At 40.8% G+C, this 22,563-nt stretch overlaps 2 protein-coding genes across 3 annotated transcripts in view; one reads left to right on the forward strand and one right to left on the reverse strand.

Moving 5' to 3' along the window:
- Positions 1-4,134, forward strand: part of LOC124466466 (neurexin-3a-beta-like) — an 81,816-nt gene extending 77,682 nt beyond the window's left edge. For both annotated transcript variants that reach the window (XM_047018344.1, XM_047018345.1), the window contains exon 7: positions 1,437-4,134. In XM_047018344.1, coding sequence (XP_046874300.1) covers positions 1,437-2,386 — 950 coding nt within the window. In that variant the 3' untranslated portion in view covers positions 2,387-4,134. The remainder of the gene's footprint in view (positions 1-1,436) is intronic.
- A 10,691-nt stretch (positions 4,135-14,825) lies between these two features.
- Positions 14,826-19,738, reverse strand: dio2 (iodothyronine deiodinase 2). Its single transcript, XM_047018244.1, has 2 exons — positions 19,112-19,738; positions 14,826-17,927 (listed from the first exon to the last, which is right to left on the reverse strand). The coding sequence occupies exons 1-2, from the start codon at positions 19,334-19,336 to the stop codon at positions 17,352-17,354; spliced, it is 801 nt and encodes a 266-aa protein (XP_046874200.1). The 5' UTR covers positions 19,337-19,738; the 3' UTR covers positions 14,826-17,351.
- Positions 19,739-22,563: the final 2,825 nt, after the last annotated feature.

The raw sequence follows: 22,563 nt of genomic DNA on the forward strand, positions 1-22,563 counted from the left end.
ACTGAATAGACACCATGCATGGAATCCAAACATGAAGTTAGGCTTATCTTTTCCTTATTTATTAAGGATCACTACAAATTAGTCTTCCTTATACAGACACAACATAATTTATGGACTCACTCAATTGCTATTGTCTAAAATTAGCTTTGTCATCTTTCACAACTCTCCCACAAGTGCCTACATGATCTGAGGATTTGCAAGTCTAATGCCAACCTCCTGGTATCCAGAACTACTCTAATCACTACATAAGCTCCTTATCGCTCCTGTGTTTTTCGTATGCTTTTAATGAGCTACTTAGTTTGAAGCTTGGACAAATGTTGCCAGGGTAAAAATTATGTATCTGATTTGCTGTAGAGCTATTTCATGTACTCTACTTTTCCCAGTAGGTTGAAAGGCACAGTACATTTAAGAATAGGAAATTAGAAAAAGAGAGGAATAAGGAAACTGATAGAGTATAATTAAGTATTTTCCCTATCTTTCACATCTGTTTCCTCTTGTTTGTTGAAGTTAAAGGGACAGTTAGACACAAGATCAAACATGCATGTTTTTCCTCCTACCTGTAATGCTAGTTATCCATCTAGATGTTTGCGAACTTTGGAGATATCCATTACATCTTAAAAAGAAAATGCTATTTAGGGACAGTTCCAGACACAACTGCATATACACCTGTGTAAGAGGTGGTACTCACACTGGTCAAAGTTGAATTCATTTATCAAGGGCTTCTTTCTGGTGTCATTGCTCTGCCTGTGTTGAACTGCCATTCTGGAAGATGTATAGAGACATTCAAAAGGTAAGAGGTCGAGGACAGCTGGGGAGCCAGGTGCCGACAGTAGAGCGTTTAAAAGCATAATTTACCTCCTGAAATATTTTGATCCAAAACGGTTTGAGTTCAGCAGTAAGAAGCTGAGTATCAATGTTGCAGTTATTTTTTTTAATATTTATTTTATTTTGAGTAAAGCCGTATTATAATACTGATTAATCAAGAAAAATCGAGGCGTGATGTAGTGGCAATACATGGTAAAGTCAAGAAATAAATAATAAAATGTCAACAATCTGAACAATGTTGCAACTTGATTTAAATGTTATTATACCATCGTGGCACCTTTTTTACACTACTGATTTGTCCCTTGTTTATTTAGTTGCTTGGAAATTGTTCAACAAATGTGTTTTATTCTTACTAGTTTCTGGCTCCCCCTTGCACTCCCCTTAGCCTTTTGATGCACTTAAGTTTTCTCTTTAGTTAGTTTTTTTATGATATCTGTTTGTTATAGTGTGTTTATGTTCTGTTATATTAAGGAAGTGTGCTTTTATTATATTTTTTTGCTAATGTCTAGTGGGAATTTTTTTGGGCAATTAATTTCCTAGATTAAGTATTTGTCATGTTACAGTACCCTTGATGTTCTCTAATATGTATTCTTGTCTGTTTCCAATCCTAGGAGGTGAATTAGTGTTCCCTATACTTGTTGAGGACCCGTTAGCCCACCCCTCTGTAGCTCCCCGTACACCCTTCATCCCCCTCCCCCCAACCCTCCGCCCACTCCTCACCATTAATGAGACCACCAAAGAGTCCCTGTCCAAGGCCACTGAGGCGGGGGTACCTTGCTTGTCGGACCGAGGCAGCGATGATTGTGATGATGATGATGATGGCTTGGTGATATCAGGGTATGGCTCTGGGGAAGCGTTTGACTCTAACCTGCCCCCTACTGATGATGAAGATTTTTACACCACCTTCTCCTTGGTAACAGATAAGACCTTGTCCACGTCGACCTTTGAAGGTGACTACAAAGCTCACGCGCCCAAGTGGGACACCAAGAACTTTAGACCTAACAAACCCTCCGCCTCCGATCGCGGTAGGACTACCACTACTGCGGCACCGCCGCTAGCCCCCGACCAGAGCCGCACCACTGCCGCCGCCTCCACCGCAACCCTCCACCATGTGCCCGCCGGCAAAATGAATAACCGCGAGCTAAAACCCCAGCCAGACCTAGTGTTGCTCCCGTTGCCCACGTCCTATGAGGTAGACAGCACCAAGCAGAGGGGCTCACTAATAACCTCCCCCATGTTCCGTAATGTACCCACAGCACTCCCCACCCAGCCGGGCGTCAGGCGAGTCCCAGGACCCTCGGAAGTGGTCCGCGAGTCTAGCAGCACCACCGGGATGGTCGTCGGGATAGTGGCAGCCGCCGCTCTGTGCATCCTCATCCTCCTGTACGCCATGTATAAGTACAGGAATAGGGACGAGGGGTCCTACCAAGTGGACGAGAGCAGGAACTACATCACCAATTCAGCCGTGCAGAGCAACGGTGCTGTCATGAAGGACAAACAGCAGTGCTCGAAAGGCGGCAACAAGAAACAGAAAAACAAGGATAAGGAGTATTACGTGTGAGTGTGAGACGTTTTTTTTTTGGCAAGATATAGTGAGAGAGAGATGGGAAAAGAGCGAACATTTATTTCATGGTTTCCTTAACTAGGAGCTACGACGAAAGATGGTATGAAATGGAACTTGAATCTCATTCTGTGCTGATTGGTCGAACTTATGACTTGTTCTGTAATATAAAGCACACTTACTATTGTAAGCATACAGAGAAGGTAAATAGCAAATTTAGTGACCTTGCTCTTCTATTTGGTCTGAGATGTTATCAGTGTAGAAATACTTCACGGCTACATCATTATCCTAAGTGACTTTTAGAGCTATGTGATCCTTGGCGTAAAAAAAAAATATATATATATATCTTGTTTTCTTTTTGTAAAACTGTACAAATGAAAACTGTCAATAATCTTGACCATTTTCAGCATGGAAGCAACATGTAGTGCTTAACAAGAGTGGGTCAGGATTCAGGATCATTGTGAAGTTGACAGAAAATAAGGACTCTTGCCATGAGAATATGACAAATTTGTATCGTTTATACATTCTAAAAATGTGGTGTCTTATAATTTTTTTGCTCTACGCAAAAAAAGAAAACAACTACTCTGTGTATCTACTGAAACCAAGTGAGAAAGTCACTGAGGACAGATCTCTTAGGCTCTTGTAGCTCTGTCCTCTGATCTCAACACTAATACTCTCATCATGTGATGGACAGAATGACTCTAAAACATTGGATTGTGGTGAGAAGTGGTCGGTTTTTCTTGACTCGGTAAAAAGCACCTGATTGTAAAATGCATGCCATCCTAATGCTACAGTACAGTACAGTACTGTACCGTAAAAGTACATTAAATGGCGTTAGCTTGAACAGTCCGAGGCCAAAAGGTTCTTCATCATCAGAACTATACACCTCTTTATTTTGTTTTCCTCAAAAATGTCAAAGAAAAGAGTATTCCTTACAAAAAGGTATATTATTGATTTTCAGCCAGTGCTGGTTGTATCTTTTGCAACCTTCTGTGTGTTGGTTCATTGCCTCTTGTTTTATTTTCTATGGAGCTGTCCAAAACAGGGCAGATGCAGTACTATAACACTGTTAACAGATGTCTATACAGAAATAAATCTAATGTGAAAGGTGTGAACTATATCTGTTTTCACAGTCAACTGTATCACACAACAAAATTTGTTTACATATTTTATTACATACTAGCTGTTGTTCTTTGTAGGTAGAATTGTACATATACCATTACAGCTGTAATTTTTTAGTACTTCTATTGTACAGACTGATCATATGGTTTATCAGTGTATTTCATGGAGAAAAAAAATATATAAATGTTAGGTGACATGGAGAGACTTTAAGATGTGGAGAATATACACATATTTTGCAAAGAAAGGAGAAAATCTATTGTCAGGATTGAGATCTTATCGTAGATGTTTCAAAATTTGCATGCATATTTGACAAGTTGTAAGCTCTCAATCATATGCCCGTGTACTAAGGCTGACTTGTGATCAGTTTACTTAAGTGGTCTTTCTACTTTGAGGAGAACAAAGGGAATACATAACAAATATAGACTATAATGGATGGGATTACCTGTTAAGACAACCTCATAAAACACAGTGTGATTCTTGCAAAACTGTTAGGAACGAGTACTTAACTGTACATTTTTTACAAATCACCTTTGGTTCTCATATTTCGGCAGTCAATCATTTTTACATATCAAGTTTTTGTTTACTCATCGTTTCAATCCTTAAAAAACAAACACATTTTTTTATGATTTATATTTGAGATTCATGCTTTTTATTTCAGTAATTCACTGACAATAAAATTTTCTCCCAAACAATATGCTGTTGTTTCTGAAACCCACTTGTATTTTTGCTGGGCCCCATCTGAGTACTTGATAGGCTGATTTGGACTCACAAGAGTGTTGCTTCTCCTTATTACCATCTTGCTCTTTTCTCCAAATGATGTGTTTTGTAATGCTTTTATGTTGAAATATGCTTTATGTCATTTCTCACTTACATGTCTAACTTTACACAGAAATCCGATGCCTCGCACCAGTCTGTGATGACGGTGAAAGTACTGTAAGTCAAAGGCTTTTCCCCCCCAACCATATCGTACTTTTCATGCATCCTTCCACCACAACACCAGCAACCATCGTAGTGACAAGCACTGCTTTTACCCTCAAACTGCTTGGTTTACTGCTTGGTTTTACTACAAGCCCAAACATAGATCGACGCGGGGGACTTGTGATTTACATGTGAATCCTGACGTCAGCATTACCTCCTGACAGTGAGAAATATCACACACCCTCTATGGGATTCGGGTGACAGCTCTGCCCTTTGCTGTCTGTTTGTTAATGGTGGCTCCCAGAGAGCTCTGAAGATCATTCTCATTCTCCTGTGGCAGCCAAAGCTGCAATCTTTAATGACTCGCAGAGTTACATGTTCTCATAAAGTAATTGTAAAGCACAAATTTGTTTAGGATGACACAAAATGGTATGATTTGTATATGTCATTTGTTAATTTCTACAGAACTGTGTAGTGTTAACCATGTATGGGGCTGTGGATGTGAAAGACAGCACTGAGCATGAGACACATTTTAGGATATAAAAACAAACAAGCTGAAACTGTAATTTCCATAGGTTGGTATAATTCAACTGTTTGAATGTAAAAGTTTGAATTTCCTTTTTGTTTGTATCTCTAATTTCCTCTCAAGTCAGTTCTGCTACTTAAAACCGATGTTTGATAAGCTTAGGCTGTTGCACCGAACAGCTCCCATCTCTGCAAACAAACATTCTCTCTAAACCACTTCCAAAGTACCTGATTGCTGCATATGACGGTAAATACAGAGTTTGCTAGGCTGTCCAGTCCTACCAAGCCGCGCCCGGCCTTAAGGGAACTCTCCCCAATAAGTGCCCATACCATTCATTTTACAGCCTCACAGAATTACCTTCCAGATTGGCTGCATTGATCGGAAACTGCTGCAGTTCCTTCCAGGTGATGAAGCACAGCAAGGCAACCTTAATTGAACTTGCTGAGTCCACAATATACACACAGGTGGGTTTTCTATACTGGGAAGAGAAGAGGAAAATGCATGTTGTCATGTAATGGTGTCATAACTTTGTAAATTGTTTATTATTTAGAAAAAAGACTTGATTGAGAAATACTCAGTTGCTTCCCCTAATGCTGAAACTGGCTGCCCTCAAGGTCTTTTTTTGTTTTTTTGCTCAAAGCTTTTTATTTAAAAAAGATTGCAGCCATATTAAATAATCAACCAACATCAGGGAGCATTCTTAATAGAAATACATGATATAACAAAATATAGATAAACAGAGTTTATGAGATATATATATCATAATGCGTATCTGTTGGACAAATGCTTTCCATCTGTTCTACATGTTGAAAATGAATTATGGCGGTGGGCTGAAATTGAGTTTGAGAGATTGGGTCGCTCCCTTTTTTTCAAACTCGGTTTCTTCAAATCCAGCCGTGCGTGAGCGTGAGAGATTTCTCTTCTCGGGTCCCAGAGGTGCTTCTCCAAATGAGATGTCATATCCAGTAGGTACACACCACTCTCTGATGTTAACATGAAAGCCAGTTACGATTACAGTAACAGCGTCCCACTGTTTAAGATGTTGACGGAGACAGTTCAGGTGTGCAGGAGTGCATATGTGAAAAGGGAGAGGGAAATTGCCTCGGATCCATCAGGAATGGTGCCGTTAGAGACAGCCTGAGCTGGATAGTTTTCTTTTTTTTTCTTCCTCCCAAGCTTGCTGTAAAGATAGAAACTTATTTTCACAAGCTGAGATAATGCTGTTAAAGTGAGCTGTTGGAGTTTGGTGACATAATGTTTCTATTGGAGTGCTGTCACACCCACATCTGTGATGTATATCTTCAGATTTCACAGTCCTCTTCAACGTTTTTTTCCACCACCGACTACAAAGGATATTATGCACTTTGCCACTTATGAAAGCTGCCCTTTTAGGCCACTGTTTGGAAGCTTTGAGAATGTATGGAAGTTATTTTAGAAATTATTTTGATTATTATGAAGAATGAATGTAGGGGAAGCTAAAAAGTGTGTTTGTCAGTCCTCCACAAAGAATAGGAATACACCTGTCAAATATGAACATTTTCCGTGCATTGATAGCACCCAAACATGCATACTATTTTTTTTCAGTCTCTAAACCTCACTTGTTTGAATACACTTGACAGCTGTTAAAGGAAGTGAATGAGTTTTCATCCTACAGGGTTCACGCCTCGGTCAGACAGGTTGGTGAAACAGTTATTAAGTATTAATTTCACAAAATGGCTGCACCTTTCTGGTTTATCTTGGTATATTACAGAAATAGTCTATGAAACAGGCCCCATTTTAGAGCTCTCTCTATTCACTGCACTTTCCCTCTAAAGCTGTCATGTTCTGCTTCAATGATATTAAATATATTTTTGAAATCTCCACAATACAGGGTCTCTAGATATCTTAAATAGCGCCAAAACGCAGCAGGGAACCTTTCCCATCAAAATAGAATATTTGTATTCCGCTGAGGCTATAACAGGAATACTTGGACTCATCCAAGTCAAACTCATCCCCCTGAATGTCAGCCAATATGTTGCTATGATACTTTGAGCTTGCTACCGAGTATTTACGATATTGACATGATGGGGCCTAATTTTCGTAAAATAGGTACGCACAGTAAAATGCCTGTGCAAATGTGGCTCAAAGTTGATTCAGACTGAAAATGAGGTCCTTCACAGTATGAGACAAAACCTAAGCAGAACTGTGTAAGGAATCATTCATTGAAAAAGGCTTCATGCCAGGAAAGATATCCGAGGTAGTGTTCGATGAAACCGAAATGGAACCCCAGTGGCAATCTGTTATTATAGTTTACCTTTGTCAAACATATGAACAGTCAATTATTTTAAAATTTCCTCTGACTTTCTCTCTCATTCTCTCTCTCAATCTCTCACCCTTTTTCTTTTACTCACTCAAATGTTCAACAGGAGCAAAAGGCCAAATGTAAGATAAAATAAGAAAAATGAACATTTCATTACATGGATGGCTGCCTTATTGAGCCACATTGACTGGGTGATGGAGGTGGGCCTTTCACAAATGGAGAGAAAGTTCATTAAGATTCTACTGAGACACCGATTCAATAATCCCTCCCCCAGTTCCGGTTAAGCGTGGTTGATTATAAGAAGATTCCTTATTGTTTGTATGTGTTTTTGAGTCTGTGTCAGATGCCTAGAAACCATATACAGCCCTTCAAGACGTCTGTCTTTCAACTCACCGATCCATTAGACCGAGGTTGACTGCAAAAGACAACTACTTTGAAAGACATAATTGTATCAACCTAACAATCACTTTGCCAGGCTGAACAATTCAATCTAGATCCATCCGTCCGTCTTGCTATCTCTCTATCCATCAAATCTTTTTGACAGTCTATTGAAAGAAATGATGTCTTTTCAGGCAGCTCATTTAAACGTGTCCCACACTGGTGTCACCCCTTGTCAGCCAAATCGTGACAAATATTTTTTTTTGTTCTTTGTTCTACCTCAAAGGATGTTGCCTGTCTTCATAGGAGGCAGAGATGAAATGTATGAAGAATTTTCCATGATCTAATATTTACCAGATACGCATGAATGTACACGTTTGAGGTGACCATTTTACAATCCGAAGTATCAAAGGAATGACAAAATAATAGCATCCAGACCAAATGCCTTGTATGTGAATAGTCTGCTGTGATACGTAATACAGTAAAGTGGCTCAAGGTACATATGTTGGAGGCTTGGGGTAAAATGAAGGTTTGGATGGCAGTGTATCGTGAAAGGAGCAGACAAGTCTTGTGTGTGAGTATATCCTGAGAGAGCAGTGCTTGATAAAAGGACTCTGCTTCATTATTTATCCAGCCTGGAGATCAGCTGCATCTCCACAGGAATACTAACACTCACTAATGTCTGTGGAGAGGATGGACATGCTGAGATAGAGAGATAGAGAGAGAGGGGGGGGGGGGGGGAGAGAGAGAGAGAGAGAGGGGAGAGAGAGAGAGAGAGAGAGAGAGAGAGAGAGAGAGAGAGAAGGTGTGTGTTTCTGCGTGTGTGTGTGAGTGTGACAGGTGCGGTGAGGGTAGGGAGTTATACAGTACGCATACCATTGACACAAGTTTTACCTCAGAATTGCCCTCGTCAGGAAAACTACCTCACTAAACACGCTGTTGCCTTCCTATGCGAGGAATCACACCGACACATTACCGTGTTCAAAATCTTTGTTTAACCAGGTTTTTTCTAAAGTCAAATTCAATAGTTAATTGTCAGAATTGAAAGTGATTTGTTTAAGCAAATTAGGTAATTGGCTTTTCATTCTTCCACAATGTAAGGATTATACATTTGAGAGGAATGTAAACTTTAAATTCTTCCATACTATATACTTTGGCCAAAAAGCCAATTGCAAATCATTTATTTAGAACATGGGAAAATTAGATGAAGTTGCGGAACACTGGATACAAAGTTAATTTATTAGCTTCTACAACAAAATCAATAGTGTGTTTAATAGAAAATCGAATTTGACATGGGCAAGTAACTGGACTTGGTGGGCAGATGCTAGGTCCCTTTTTTGTCCATGCTGAATTTCCAGATATTATCAGCAAGTTAATTATAAAAACACATCATGCGGAATATAACAAAGCATAGCATTCACATACAGATGTCTCACTTGGTGTATTTGGTGCAACCTTGCATTGCAGGTAGAACATTATTATTTTCTACAAAGCAATAAACACCAATGAAAGTATGTGTTTTACAATTATGATGAATATCAATGATTGACAAGGCATATTGTGCAACAAGGAAAAGGAAAGCAAATGTTCTCAGTGTACAAATACCAAAAACGTAGCATAGGTATATTTACAACAGAACCTACTGCTTAGGATAGTGTGTTCGGGTTTAGAAACTTGAAATAAAAATGCACTGGGTCAGTTTTTTCAGACTGTACTTTTCTGTCCAACCAATGAACTCTATGTGCCTGATGGTCGTGCTTAAGGACACTGGCATGTTTTTCTTAGTAGGTGTCAGATCAAATAAAAACGTCATAAATAAAGTAATAAATACAGCACATAGTTGTATGAATAAGTTGCCTGATTGCTATATAAAGTGAGACATAGTGTTCCCTCAGTTTGACCCCCACCACTCCCACTCTCCACCCAACCTCATTTAGAATAACATTATGTCATGGTCTTAACTTTGTTTAACCTCATCTTATTTGATTTTCAGAGATACAGGGGCACAGAGGGGTTTGGATGTGAGTCTTGGCCTGCGCTTTCATTTAGATTCATAGAAGTGGGTTAGGTGAGTTGGACTCCCAGGCATGTCCAACTCCAAGACACATTTTTTAGATCAGACATGAAATACATTTACACAACCCAGAATCGTGTTGGACTTGTGGACTTTGATTCCTGAAAACTGCTATTCCACAGCTTTTGCGTGATTTTGCTAGATGTGTTTTGTAACAAAAAAATCAGGCCATCTGATTTACAGAAATATACTTACTGTGTCATATGCAAGATAAGTACATGGACCTGTTTAGTCACATACCATACTGGTGTCTAACCCTGACCCTAACCCTGACCCAAGTTTAGAACATATATAGCATAACTTACTTGAAGATGATGCAGTTGAACAATTCGTTTTTAGTAGGTAGTTTGTGTTAAAGTCGAAGAGTCAAAGACTGAAGGCTTTGCTTGAGTGAGGTCTTGCTATGAAACAACAGCGCCCTCTGCCTTCAGTGCGTGCAAGCGACTCCAGGTGGATAAACTGTGAAGCTTGGCAGAACTATCAGTTGTCACGCTGTCATATTTTTCTGTAAACAGCCAGTTCTCTTTTTCAGTCTGAGTGTGTGTATGTGTGTGTGTGTGTGTGGGGGGGGGGGGGGTCGGGAGTGTGTGTGTGTGAAAGAGAAAGAGTAAGGGAGCAAAAGAGAGACAGAATACAATAGCACTTCATTCTACGCTCTACTTTCCCATTCCGTCTCACACATACATTCACACAGAGAAAAAGAGATAAGGTGAGTACACACAGTTCCACCTCACACTCCTCGCACGATTCCTCTATGAAACACCCACCCACCATCCTCCCCATAATGTGACACTCTGACAAGTGCTTCTGGCTGTGGGTTGTGGATGGAGAGGAAGCCTGTGTTCCTCTGCTTACAAAAGGATGCCATGAGTTCCCGATGAGACGACGTGCCCATTTCCAAGGTGGCTCCAAAGACACTGTCCTGGCTGAGCTGTCAAAGATGAACTTACCCACTGAATAAGCCATTTCATTTGGCAAAGGACAGAAAGAAAAAGCAAGGACTCCCTGTTCTCTCATGTCCCGCTGAGCACAAGCAGTAACAAGTTGCAAATAAATGGTGCCCGTTAGACAGGAATGTCAAACGGTTTGTTGGAGGCACATGACCGCAACGAACAGTGGGGTGATCATTGTTTGTATCCTTTGAAGAAAGAAAAATGGAGCTTAAGGAATATTTTCCTAGATTCTACTACATGGGTGTAGATTTGACTTGAAGTGTGTGTGTGTGGGTGAGCAACTCGTTAGTTGTACGTGTTTGAGGGAGAAGGGGGGGTAGGGGGCAGTGCCAACATGACCTATACTCTTCCTGATCTCATGCCATGATTGCGAAAAATAGGTGGACTTACTGGACCGGGAATTGAAAGTGCGAAACATATTCATGTAGTCTGTATTATTATTCCTTCATGTATGTGTTCCCACTGTAACCTATATTGTGTGGCGAGTAGTGGGTCCATCATGTAGTATCCGCCCGATTGAATAATGAACATCTTGTCACTACCACAGTGGAGGGGTAGGATCTAAATGCAGGAGAGTCGGCAGGCATTGTCAAACAAAGGGGTTTATTTTTGGGAAACAGGAACACAGACAGGGTACTCGCGTTACAAGGGTAATGACAAGACAAAGACTGGACACAAAACAGGAACCTAAATACACAGAACCAAACAAGACACAGGTGGACACAATGAAACTAACAAGACTGAAACCACTGAACGAGACACAGGAGAATACAATAGGGCAGGGAAAAACCAAAACAGGGAGGCACGGCTAAGGCTGTGACACATGTGTTGGCTGAATGCTTTGTTTTGCCCTCTGCACTGTAAATACTGTCCTCCAACCTCATGCCAAAGAAAGAGACTTTGCTACTACCACCATGTGCTCACCAAGTGATCATTATTGTTTTCGAAGTGTTTAGAGACTTTCTCTCTCCTATCAGCTGGTTGCTTATTACTTATAAAACCTTCTCCTAGACTGACAGTCACACCATTCCAGGGGAGACAGAGAACTTTCTAGCACATGTGCCATGACATAAAGGGAACACTTTACGGCCTGATCTCCATCTTGTGTAGGCAAATGTGACTGTATTGGCAACCTACCGTGCTATAGTCCTTCAGAGGAACTTGCCAGACCCCATTCCATTCTGCTTTCCCTCTCCATGACACGCACACATTCACATACACACTTGTCTCTTTACTACCAAAGGTCTGTTTTTCATATTGCTTCAACAGAACAAAACAAGCTGTACAATATTTTGATCTGTTCTACACATGCCATCCACATTAGAAGTGAAGACAGGCTGAAATGTCGTGGCACTATTTGACTCAACGTTGTACCTGATTACCGGGTTGGGAATGGAGAAGGACAGAATCCCTTTAGTTGTCTGTTTGTCAAACGTTGACAGTTTTACAGTTTTTTGATCATCTTCACTTTGTGCAGCAGCTCATATAGGTTTGTATTTATAGTATTTATTCTATATTTACATTTACATTTAGTCATTTAGCAGACGCTCGGACTTGCAGTAAGTACAGGGACATTCCCCCCCGAGGCAAGTAGGGTGAAGTGGCTTGCCCAAGGACACAATGTCATTTGGCACAGCGGGGAATCGATCCGGCAACCTTCTGATTACTAGCCCAACCCCCTCACCGCTCAGCCGTCATATTTTGATATTGTTCTAGGTATAGGCTGCTAGGGATTGTCAAGAAAAGCAGGTCCTAATAATTCAATGTACCTGTACTTGTTATAAATGGCTTGGAAAACTTGAAACGTTGGTTTCACACACATTGCAAATGCTGAGGTCATGTAAAACCAAATGTAAACATTTGTTTTCAAGTATAACAATATTGATCTTGCTGCCTTGCAAGGGAAAACATCCAGTGTGGTGTGGATGAAAACATGTGTCTTGTCTGTGTTCCAGTTTGGGGCTGCCGTTTTGAAAGGAGTGTGCTGCCTTCGGGTCATTGTGACCCACCGTCGTGGTGCAAAAGGTGGGTCACAATGACCCGAAGGCAGCACAAGGGTTAACAGGCAAGCTCACAAGAAAGAAATCCTCAAAGTACACCTCAATATGTTCATTAATACAAATATTTTACTAAATCACTGCAACTCAACTATGAAACATTTAAAACAACTTTGACTGAATAGTCAAAAGCCCACATTGTCTTTTGATGGATGAGGCCCAAAAATCCTAAACTCAGAAGCCAAAAGAAATGGCATCAATGAATTCAGCTGAGTCATGTAAGGGATGCCTGTGAGTGTAGGGTATACGTGTGTGGTATTGTCGTGGTGTGTGTGATTAGGACTTGTGTGTGTGTACGTGTAAAAGGGTACAAGCGTGAGTGGTTTGCCGGAGTGTTGGTGTGTGCTCATGATACATGAATGAGTCCAGGGAGAGAGAGAGATCTCTTTAGGAACAATTTTATTGGGAAATTGAGCTGGTGATACTATGCAGGTACCTCCCCCCCCCCCCCCCCCCACACACACACACACACACTCATCGCCCCCTCTCCCACACATACACGCCTCGCAAACCACACAGCTTTGAACATTTGAGTTGGAGGTGCTGGCAGAGCACCGTGTTCACTACGGTTCTTCAGGCGGCTCCTAAAGCACACTGCCTCATTGTGCTGGGAGTTACAAAAGCTTCTCTCAATGGATGCTGTTGTAAACAGGCAACTGTAACACCGATCCCAGAAAATGTAGAGAATGTAGGTCAATGAGCATAGACAAGTCTCAGGGCAGTGAGGACACCAACCACAGGGAAAATGAGAGGAAATGCTGTATAGGATTCTGTCTAGATGTGTTTACCCATACCGTTTCTGAGACAGCACTCTTTCTGGAACCTTCTTAACTCAATGACGCATGTTCACACGCCTATAGGATCATCGAAACTTGTTCCCCTATTTTAACTTTCTCTCTTTGCTACACACACGTCGCTTCTCTTCCTCTGTTGCATATAAATCGGTGCCACTAATGAGTCCCTTATTTTTCCCCTGCATCCCTCTCTAACTCTTTCCAGCATCAACAAGCCCTCCAACCAAGCCCTGGGCCGTTGGCCACTCACTGCCTGTTCCGAGACTGAGACAGTGCATGAATAATGTCCCGGTGTTCAGCATTCAACCTTTTTCCGCTCTCTAAGGGCCCCTATCCCCTCAACCACAACAAAGCCCTCTGTACACACACATACATACACACACAAACACAGAGTTCCAGGAACATGTTCTTCCACCTTACTATTCCTCCTCCCATTCAGCTCATCTCGTCCTCTCACCCTCCTCTCCTCCTTGCCCCATTTATCCACATCCCTCCTTCCTTAATTCTTGCACCCACGCTGTCCTGACTTCAAGTATCGAAACAGTCCCTATAGTCCTGCTATATGATCAAATGATGATCTATTATTAAAAAAGAATTTGGATTTACTACATAAATATAATTGTGGAATGTGTAAAACCATCTGCGTGGTCCTTTTAGGGTCTTATAAGCCTGTGGATGTCTCGTATTTTTTATAATCTATTAAGTATTACATATGGTTCCCCAACCCAACACAAACACAAATTGAACACAAGTGTTATTTTTTTATTACTTCCTGGCCTTTCTCCACATTCCCCTACCCCGTCCCTTCCTGTGTCTATTCTCTCAATGTACTGTGGAGTAATTGGCAGTGAGATGGATGCAGAAGTTCAGCCAGAAGGCTTGGCGTCATATAACCCCGCAAACTCCTTTTCCTACGACCTGATGGAGGGAAAGAGGGCGAGAGACTATGCATGCGTGCGTGCAGCCTTGCCTAAATAAAAACACTTTAGATCTTTTCTGGGTCCCTGAGCTGGATTTTTTGGGATTGTAAACAACAATGTTGATATGACGGGATTATTTTCTGTATTCTGCATTTGTTTTGGTTGGGGTTTCAGAGTGCACACATGCAGACACACACACACTCTCCCACACACAAACAAACACACAAACACAGATGCTTAAACACACAGACACGATATGCACACACTTGCCCACAATGCCTACAAGTTAAACTTCCAACCCTGCTTCTATCTTTACTTCTCTGGCGAGCAGCTCTGTCTCTCATTGTGGTTTCCCAGATTCCTTTAGAGCGAACAGAAAAAAAAGCTGGCACATTGATCAAAGTGTCAGCAGCAAACGTTCCAACTTTATTTTCCTTTTTCATAGTTTTTCCTTGCAATATTTTCTTCAGAAAGCAGCATTTCATCACAAACATCATTGCAAAATCATAAGGATTAAAAAAAGGGTTGTGGTACACAATAACAGCCATGGAAGTCAAGTTACTGTAAGAGGCAGATCAAGGACTTCAGGATGTCAACAGACGTGTCTGTTAGAGTCTCAGGCAGCGAGATGTGGCCATCCATCCAACCAAAGACAGGGTCAGCCAACCCTTTCGTCCAAGGTTTTCATTTTCACACCTATGCTGCGTCGACTGAAACTGACCGTCTGTTTGTACATTGGACCATGGAAAAGCGTTTTCGTTACAAATAAACAAACCACAAAACTGAAATCCTCTAAGAGAATCTCCTCTCAGACACCTTCTTGACCCATCTTGACTTTCCTGTGCCTCCCCTTTTTCACTTCCTGATACCATTTGTAAAGTGAATCCTCGTTGTCATCTTTAATGGTTTACCATCTAGATGGAGGTAATCCGTAAACTTCTGCATCTCCGTGAGCTTCATTCTTAAATTGAATGTTCAACTGCAATTTAGCTTTCATTGATATTCAAATGCAGGAATCACTGATTCATCTCCAATCTCATGCTGATTTTGACCTTGATGAGTAATACATGTCACAAAGAAGAAAGAGTAAGTACGGAAGATCCATCTCAGCTGGCACAGATGTTTTCAATAGAACCCATTGTTACTTTATGAAAACTATCAACATTGAACAAACTAAACAGTTCTCTATTGGTCAATTCATTGATACAATTGTCTTTACTGACAACTTATTTGATGTATTGTTGCGCTATAGTGCTATATTATAGCGCTATAGTTGTTTATAAAAGTCTCTTCCTTCCAAATTCCCCTTCTTGTGTAGCTGTTGCAAACAATCCCTAATGTGCTTTATGTCCTTTGCTTTATGTAGTTGAACAATGTTTAATTTCAACAATGACACTGTTGGCAAGATTATAGCATTGAGTGTATAGTACAACAATGCTTTGAAGTAGGCCACAGGGTTTTTATAGGAAGAAAAGCCTCGTCATGGACTGAACAACAAGGATATTTTTTCGGCAGTATCTATGTTTGATTTTTGTCATGCAGGGAATCTAAATGATAAGCAGTCAAGATGGTGACAAACTGTATCATAAACACCCACGCAAAGAAAGAAGGTGCTTTGACAGATTGTTATCTCTTAAATAAAACGAATAATACAAACATAGTGCACAAAGGCGGCCGTATTTTCCCGCCATGTAAAAACAAAACAACAGCAACATTCACTCACACACAACTCAACATAAATAAATTAATTATATTTATATATTTATGTATATACACTATATTGCCAAAAGCATTTGTTTGTCTGCCTTCACACGCATATATGAACGTGAGTGACATCCCATTCTTAAACCATAGGATTTATTACGATGTCGGCCAACCCTTAGCAGCTATAAAGCTTCAACTCTTCTAGGAAGGCTTTCAACAAGGTTTAGGAGTGTGTTAATGGGAATTTTTGACCATTCTTCCAGAAGTGCATTTGTGAGGTCAGACAGATGTTGGAGGAGAAGGCCTGGCTCGCTCGCAGTCTCCGCTCTAATTCATCCCAAAGTTGTTCGCCAGTCAAGTTCTTCCACACCAAACTCGCTCATCCATGTCTTTATGGCCCTTGCTTTGTGCACCTTCATTTAATGATTTGGATAGCTAAGTGAATATTTTTGGCAATATAGTGTATAATCATGTGTGTGTATTTATACATAAATATATATATAAGCTGCATACTTGTGCTTTCCTCCTCACTGAATAATTTGGTTTAATGTTTCTGTTGTATGTTATGAGTTATTGAGAGTTAAGGAGTATTGTATGGATGTAAAAGGGAATATGAATAACATATGGGGATGCAGTGACAGATAAAACATGTGTGTAGTGAGCTCTTAACGTAGACTCCAGTCATCTCGTTCATGTATGCTTCAGGTGCTTCCAAAGTTACACTTCAAACTTGCATTGCTGCGGTAAAGGCTTTGTTTTCGTTTGACACTATGGAGTACCAAATTAGACATCTGCCCTATAAGGAACTTTATCAAATATGTTTGCTCTATTACAAGCATATACTGTACACAGCCAAGCAATTGTTAAGATGAACTCCCTTGACAAATATTTTGACGCTGAAGTGACATGATGTAACTTTTGGTTGCACCTGAGCTGTATTGCAGAGCATCAGTGCTTCCTGAATCTTTACGTCTCAAAGTTTGAATGGGAGCTGGTATGGAATGTCGGTAAGCATCCAAGTGATTTCTTTCCAGAATTCTAAAGAAATCAAAGTGACTTCTGACTTCTCCATGCGTCCGCCTGTAGTTTAGATGACAACAGAGCATTTTTGAAATGCAACTTTTTTATACTCACTTGATACAAAAATAAACTCTCTTTCTACTAACACATAGTACAAAAAAAAAAGCCTCTGTCTTTCCATCCTCTGGTCTTGGTGATCTCTACCGCTTGCCATAGCTGTGTTCCAGCCAATGACGGACGTCCTTCAGGTTGTAGAAAAAAGGTCCCTTCCCGCCCAGGTAGGCTATCTTTTCGCGCTGCACGATACACACTCTCTCGTTGGATACCCCGTATGCTACGTTGGCATTGTTGTCCATGCAGTCAGCCACCAGTTGGCACTGAGGCGGCAGAGAAAAGTGCTCAATAAGTTGGCGTGCCGCCACTACCCTCTCCTCCAGACTGCGGTGCTTCCGGACCTCAAACGAGTGCTGCCCGATGGCTGGCGCCTGCCAGCCATCCGACGGGTGAGCTTCATCTATGTATACCAGGAGGAAGTCTGCCACATCGGCAAACTCCTCCACCAGCCGCCGGAATGCCGGCAGGTGGCTGATAAAGGGGGGTCAGGTGGCTGAGCCAAAGTTCACCACCAGGGGGCGGTCCGAAGACTCGAAGTCCAGGAGGTGGCACTCCCCGCTGCTGCTACTCACGCTCCGGACACTGTTACTGCGTGGACGACCGGGGCCACCATTGGGCACTCTGACCACTTTAGAGTTGGGTGCCTCTCCACCAAGCTTTACCTGAAAGAGAGAGTGATAGGGTAAGACGATATAAGAACTAGTCACGTTTGGTGACTAGTTGTTACGTCATAGCAAATAACCAGGCAAAGCAAGTCAACAAAATGTATTTTTTCATGACTAGCTAGCGTCAATTGTGTTAGCACCATACTTCCCATCACTTTCTTTAGGCTTAGCATATCCTCCAACCAACTATGACAGTTCAGGATATTGCACAGAGCCTTCCGACGCAATGCTTGTCACTGTGTCTCTTCGTAAATAAAGCTCTCCAGAGAGTTGCAGTGTAAAACAGAAGGCATACAATTCTGTTTGCAAAGATAATGCCTCACTAATTACACATGCGTTTCTTGTGGACGCTTTAAAAGGGAAAAAAGACCAGAGAGCACATGCATGCATATAAACGAGTGTGCGTCCAAACATGCCTGCGACTGCGGGAGTCCAGATGTCTGCACATCTGTCAAGCACCATCAAAGATGTTTTATCGACCAAACCAAGAGCAATTAATCAAAGTCAGATGGAGCTTGCAGATAAGATAAAGACACAGATATATGCTTAACTCACAAAGGGAACTGCCTGTTTGGTGAAATGGATTGTAATCATTGTTGGTATACAGTCTTTCATTGATTGACTGATTTATTTTTTCCCCCGTCATGCACATAAAGTGCCCAACCCTTTAGGACACCATAAGAACAGTCATTGACCAAAGAAAGCAGTGGTCAAACAGAGCAGTGTCATTACATTTTATTTCATTATAAAATCACTGGATATTTTACGGATCAAAATGCTTATCCTTCCTGAAGCATAACTCAACTTGTTTATGATGATCCAGACAAATCATGATCATCATCCAGACAAATCATGATCATCCAGACAAAATACATCAAAATAAATGGAGGACGTTTTCCAAAAAAGTACAGGTGTTAAGTCATTTTAAACAGAGCAATAATAACTAAAAGTTTTTCATTCTCAATTTAATTTCCCCTAAATTTACAAAACAATGTGTCCACAATTCCTCTGGACGTGACACCTGGATTAGGCTACACCTGCCGGTCTCTACGGCGAATGGTTATGTTCCTGAAAGTAACTGTGCACATAGGGATCTTTTGTCTTTTGTTTAAATTACAATCCACATACATTTTCTACACTGCAGCTATGCTTTATGGAACCACATCACTTTCTTACATTACCTGCTTATAGGCGTCCAGTAAGAAACCATTCCAAATCGAGCGTAACCCCGCTGATGTCAGCATTCGGTGCCACTCGCCGCCGCCAGTGGAGCCGGAGCAACTAAGTAAGGATACTACACGTTTCACCAAAACCACTGAGTCGTACAACGCAAGAAACAGACAATTCGAAAAGAAACCCGGCAAAATCTGAAGGGTGACCAATAAGTCTTCACTCGCCATACCCATTTTAAATTGGGTTGTAACCCCACTGTATCAGTGGTTCATGCGTTTCTCAGGTCCGCGTCGTCTCAGACCCATCTCGCGCAGGTGCTCAAGTTGTCCCTTTTGTAGTTGTCGATTCTACCTCAGCGAACAGGACTCGTCTCCCCAAGGAACTCTGATATCCAAACTTATAGTCAGTGCGCTCTGAGTTGAAGCTCAGATAATTGTCGCACTAGGACTAGAGAAGTCTGAAGTGCGTTGTGAGTTTATCCGCGACTTGCGCACGGTTGTCCAAAGTTTTTCCAATGTCGCGCGTTCCGACGAGAATCTCTTTCCGCTAAAACACTATTTTATACATCATTCAGCCCCGAGGTAAAACCTGAGGCTTATCTTGTGGTAAGATCATGACGTCACGCCTGGTTATTTCCCTCCTCTTTTCCACTGGACCGCTACTATGAAATACACATGGAAACGCAGACCAACCAGCTAGAAATGTGATCTTGTTTTTGTTGGTCTTGAGAGATTGTATTGTTTGGTCGAATCGAGTCCTACGTAGCCATAAGATGATATTTGAGCTGATTGAAGTTGTATTATATGAGTTTATTAAAGGTAGACCTTTGTATTTTGGTTCAGGGGAAAAGGGCCATTCCAGAAATTACAAAGGTCTGAAAAAAATGTATTATGTAAATGATTATCAATATCAAACCAAATCAAATGTATTTGTATAGCCCTTTATTACCAAATTGAAGAATGATTTGTTGTGGTCGTGTCAGTAACTTATCATTTAGAGTATCTAAATCAAATCATACTTTAGCACTCATACACACACACATACTAACCCTGACTTGTGTGTGTAAGGATTTTGGCAGTGTAATGAGCATGTGACAGAAAGAGAGATGAGTGAGTCACACTACTAGCTTCTGAAACAATAACAGATTGTTAGATTGATGAGCTGTTTTTTTTTCTTTCATTTAGCAGATGTTTTTATCCAAAGCGACTTAAGAAAGAGCTTTACAAAAGGTCCATAGGTATATGATCATACACAACGAGATAGCCCCCAAAATGATGTGGGTAGCCAAAACATGAAGCATACATTGTGAAAAGCAAATAAGAGCCAATGAGTAGAACCAGAAGAGCAAGTCGAGCTGTTGTTGAGCAGTGTCCTTTCTGGCTTGTTAAGCTCCCTTCTCTCTCTCTCTCTCTCTCTCTCTCTCTCTCTCTCTCTCTCTCTCTCTCTCTCTCTCTCTCTCTCTCTCTCTCACTCACACTCTCTCTCACACACACACACACACACACACACACACGATCACATTATCTTTCTCTCCTGCACACAAACAGACACACAGACACACAAACACTCCCCAACCCAGTTGGTGATTCTCTTTTGTGAGTGCCTTCAGATTCAGTTCTGGTTTTAGAAGTGAATCAGGTCACAAAGCTTTCACCTATCACCTGTCCCTGCTACTGAGAAGCACCCCCATAGCATGATGTGGCCACCACCATGTTTTACTGTAGGGATGGTACAGGCCAAGTTGGTAGCAATGCCTGGTGTTCACCAGATATAGCCCTTGGAGTTCTGACCAAAGAGTTACATTTGTCTCATCAGACCAGGGAACCATTTTCCTCATGCTTCCATAGTCCTTTAAATGCCATTTGGCAAACTCCAAGTTTCAATCAGAATCAGAATCAGAAATGGGTTTATTCGCCATGAATGTTTACACAGACAAGGAATTTGCTTTGGCAGGGAGGTGCATACAATAAACATATAGGAATAAGTGTCATATGCCTTTCACTCAAGTGGCTTCTGTGTAACCACTCTACCACGGAGGCCTGATTGATTGTCGTATCAGTTACATTCTTCTTCTTCTGAATAACTGAAACACTATAACAAAATGTCAGAAAGAGTAAGATCCTCATATATCCTTTCACATGGTCACCTTTGAATCAGGTGAATGCATGTGTAATCTGATCAAGTCAGGCCAGTGTCTCAGTTACATTAAATGGCCTGTTTGAACTCTTATCTACTAGAGCTCAAGGGAACATAACTAGGATAAAAGATATTTGGAGAAAAATATGTTGGACATCAACATCTGTCTTTTGGAATCAATGCAAGGATGTCCTTAGACTACATGGAAAAACAGGCTCTATGTTTATGTTAACATAACGGGCATGTTATACAACATATTTGAGTAATGAATTCACATAGCTTTAGAGTTCAGCATTATTAAAATGAGTTGCCTTATCATGTTTAATAGTATGTTACATGTGTTACAGTGAGTCAATATGTTGTTGCACTTAGATCAATATTATTGTACAGTACATTTTAACGATTTTAAAATGTGCCTTGTAAATACATCTATAAAAGTGATTGATTCATTGAATGTTGACATGATCGATTCAGTATTACTCTTTATTCAATATAAAGTATATTGCAACAATCTTATTTTTAACCAAGAATGGCAAAACAGACGTTTATATTTACCACCAACAATAAACAGTACATATCTACAAGCTATCACACATGCATTTCAAAGTAGTCCAACCATATACATGGATTTAATTCCCATTTTTTCTGAACTTTTTTTCACCCCTGCTAATGTGTATTATCCTCTCCCCTTAACGGATTAGCAGATGCTTACAATGCAGTCTATGTGTAGACCCAGTTTACAGACTGGACCTTGTGTGGTGATGGGGATGGGGTGCGTGCTGCATAAGCCTCTTCATTAGTGATGTAGGATGTTTGCATCATGTAAGCATAGTTTATAGTGTTATTTGTAGAGGATATATAAATGCAAAGACCGTTGTAAGTGTTGGGTATGTTTTATAATGTACAGATGTTTTGTTGATCTGTTTCTTGTGAGATCAAACAAGGGGAGGGTTTAGGTGTGGCAGAGGGATTCAAAGTGCCTGGCTTGTAATTCATGGGTTTCAAGTTTAATATCAGCTATATCCAATGCTTAATGTTTAGACTGACTTCAGCTTTTTGTAAACATTTGACTATTTCGATTTCTATGGAAAAAAAACACATACAAAAATGTTGACAAAAGAAAAAGAGGAAAATTGGTGAATTTACCAATGTCATGTCATTGTTATCTGCATTCTGTTAGGAATGTAGCCATGTTTTAACCTTGCAGATTTTGCATTCTGCAAATCTTATATTATGCACAGTATATTCATGCAAACTGGACACTTCAAACTAAAGTTTGTGTCAATTGAACCATACAAAATAAGTCCCTGCAGATCACACTTGT

Source organism: Hypomesus transpacificus, chromosome 3 (genome assembly GCF_021917145.1).
Source record: "Hypomesus transpacificus isolate Combined female chromosome 3, fHypTra1, whole genome shotgun sequence".
In the NCBI taxonomy this organism is placed as follows: Eukaryota; Metazoa; Chordata; class Actinopteri; order Osmeriformes; family Osmeridae; genus Hypomesus; species Hypomesus transpacificus.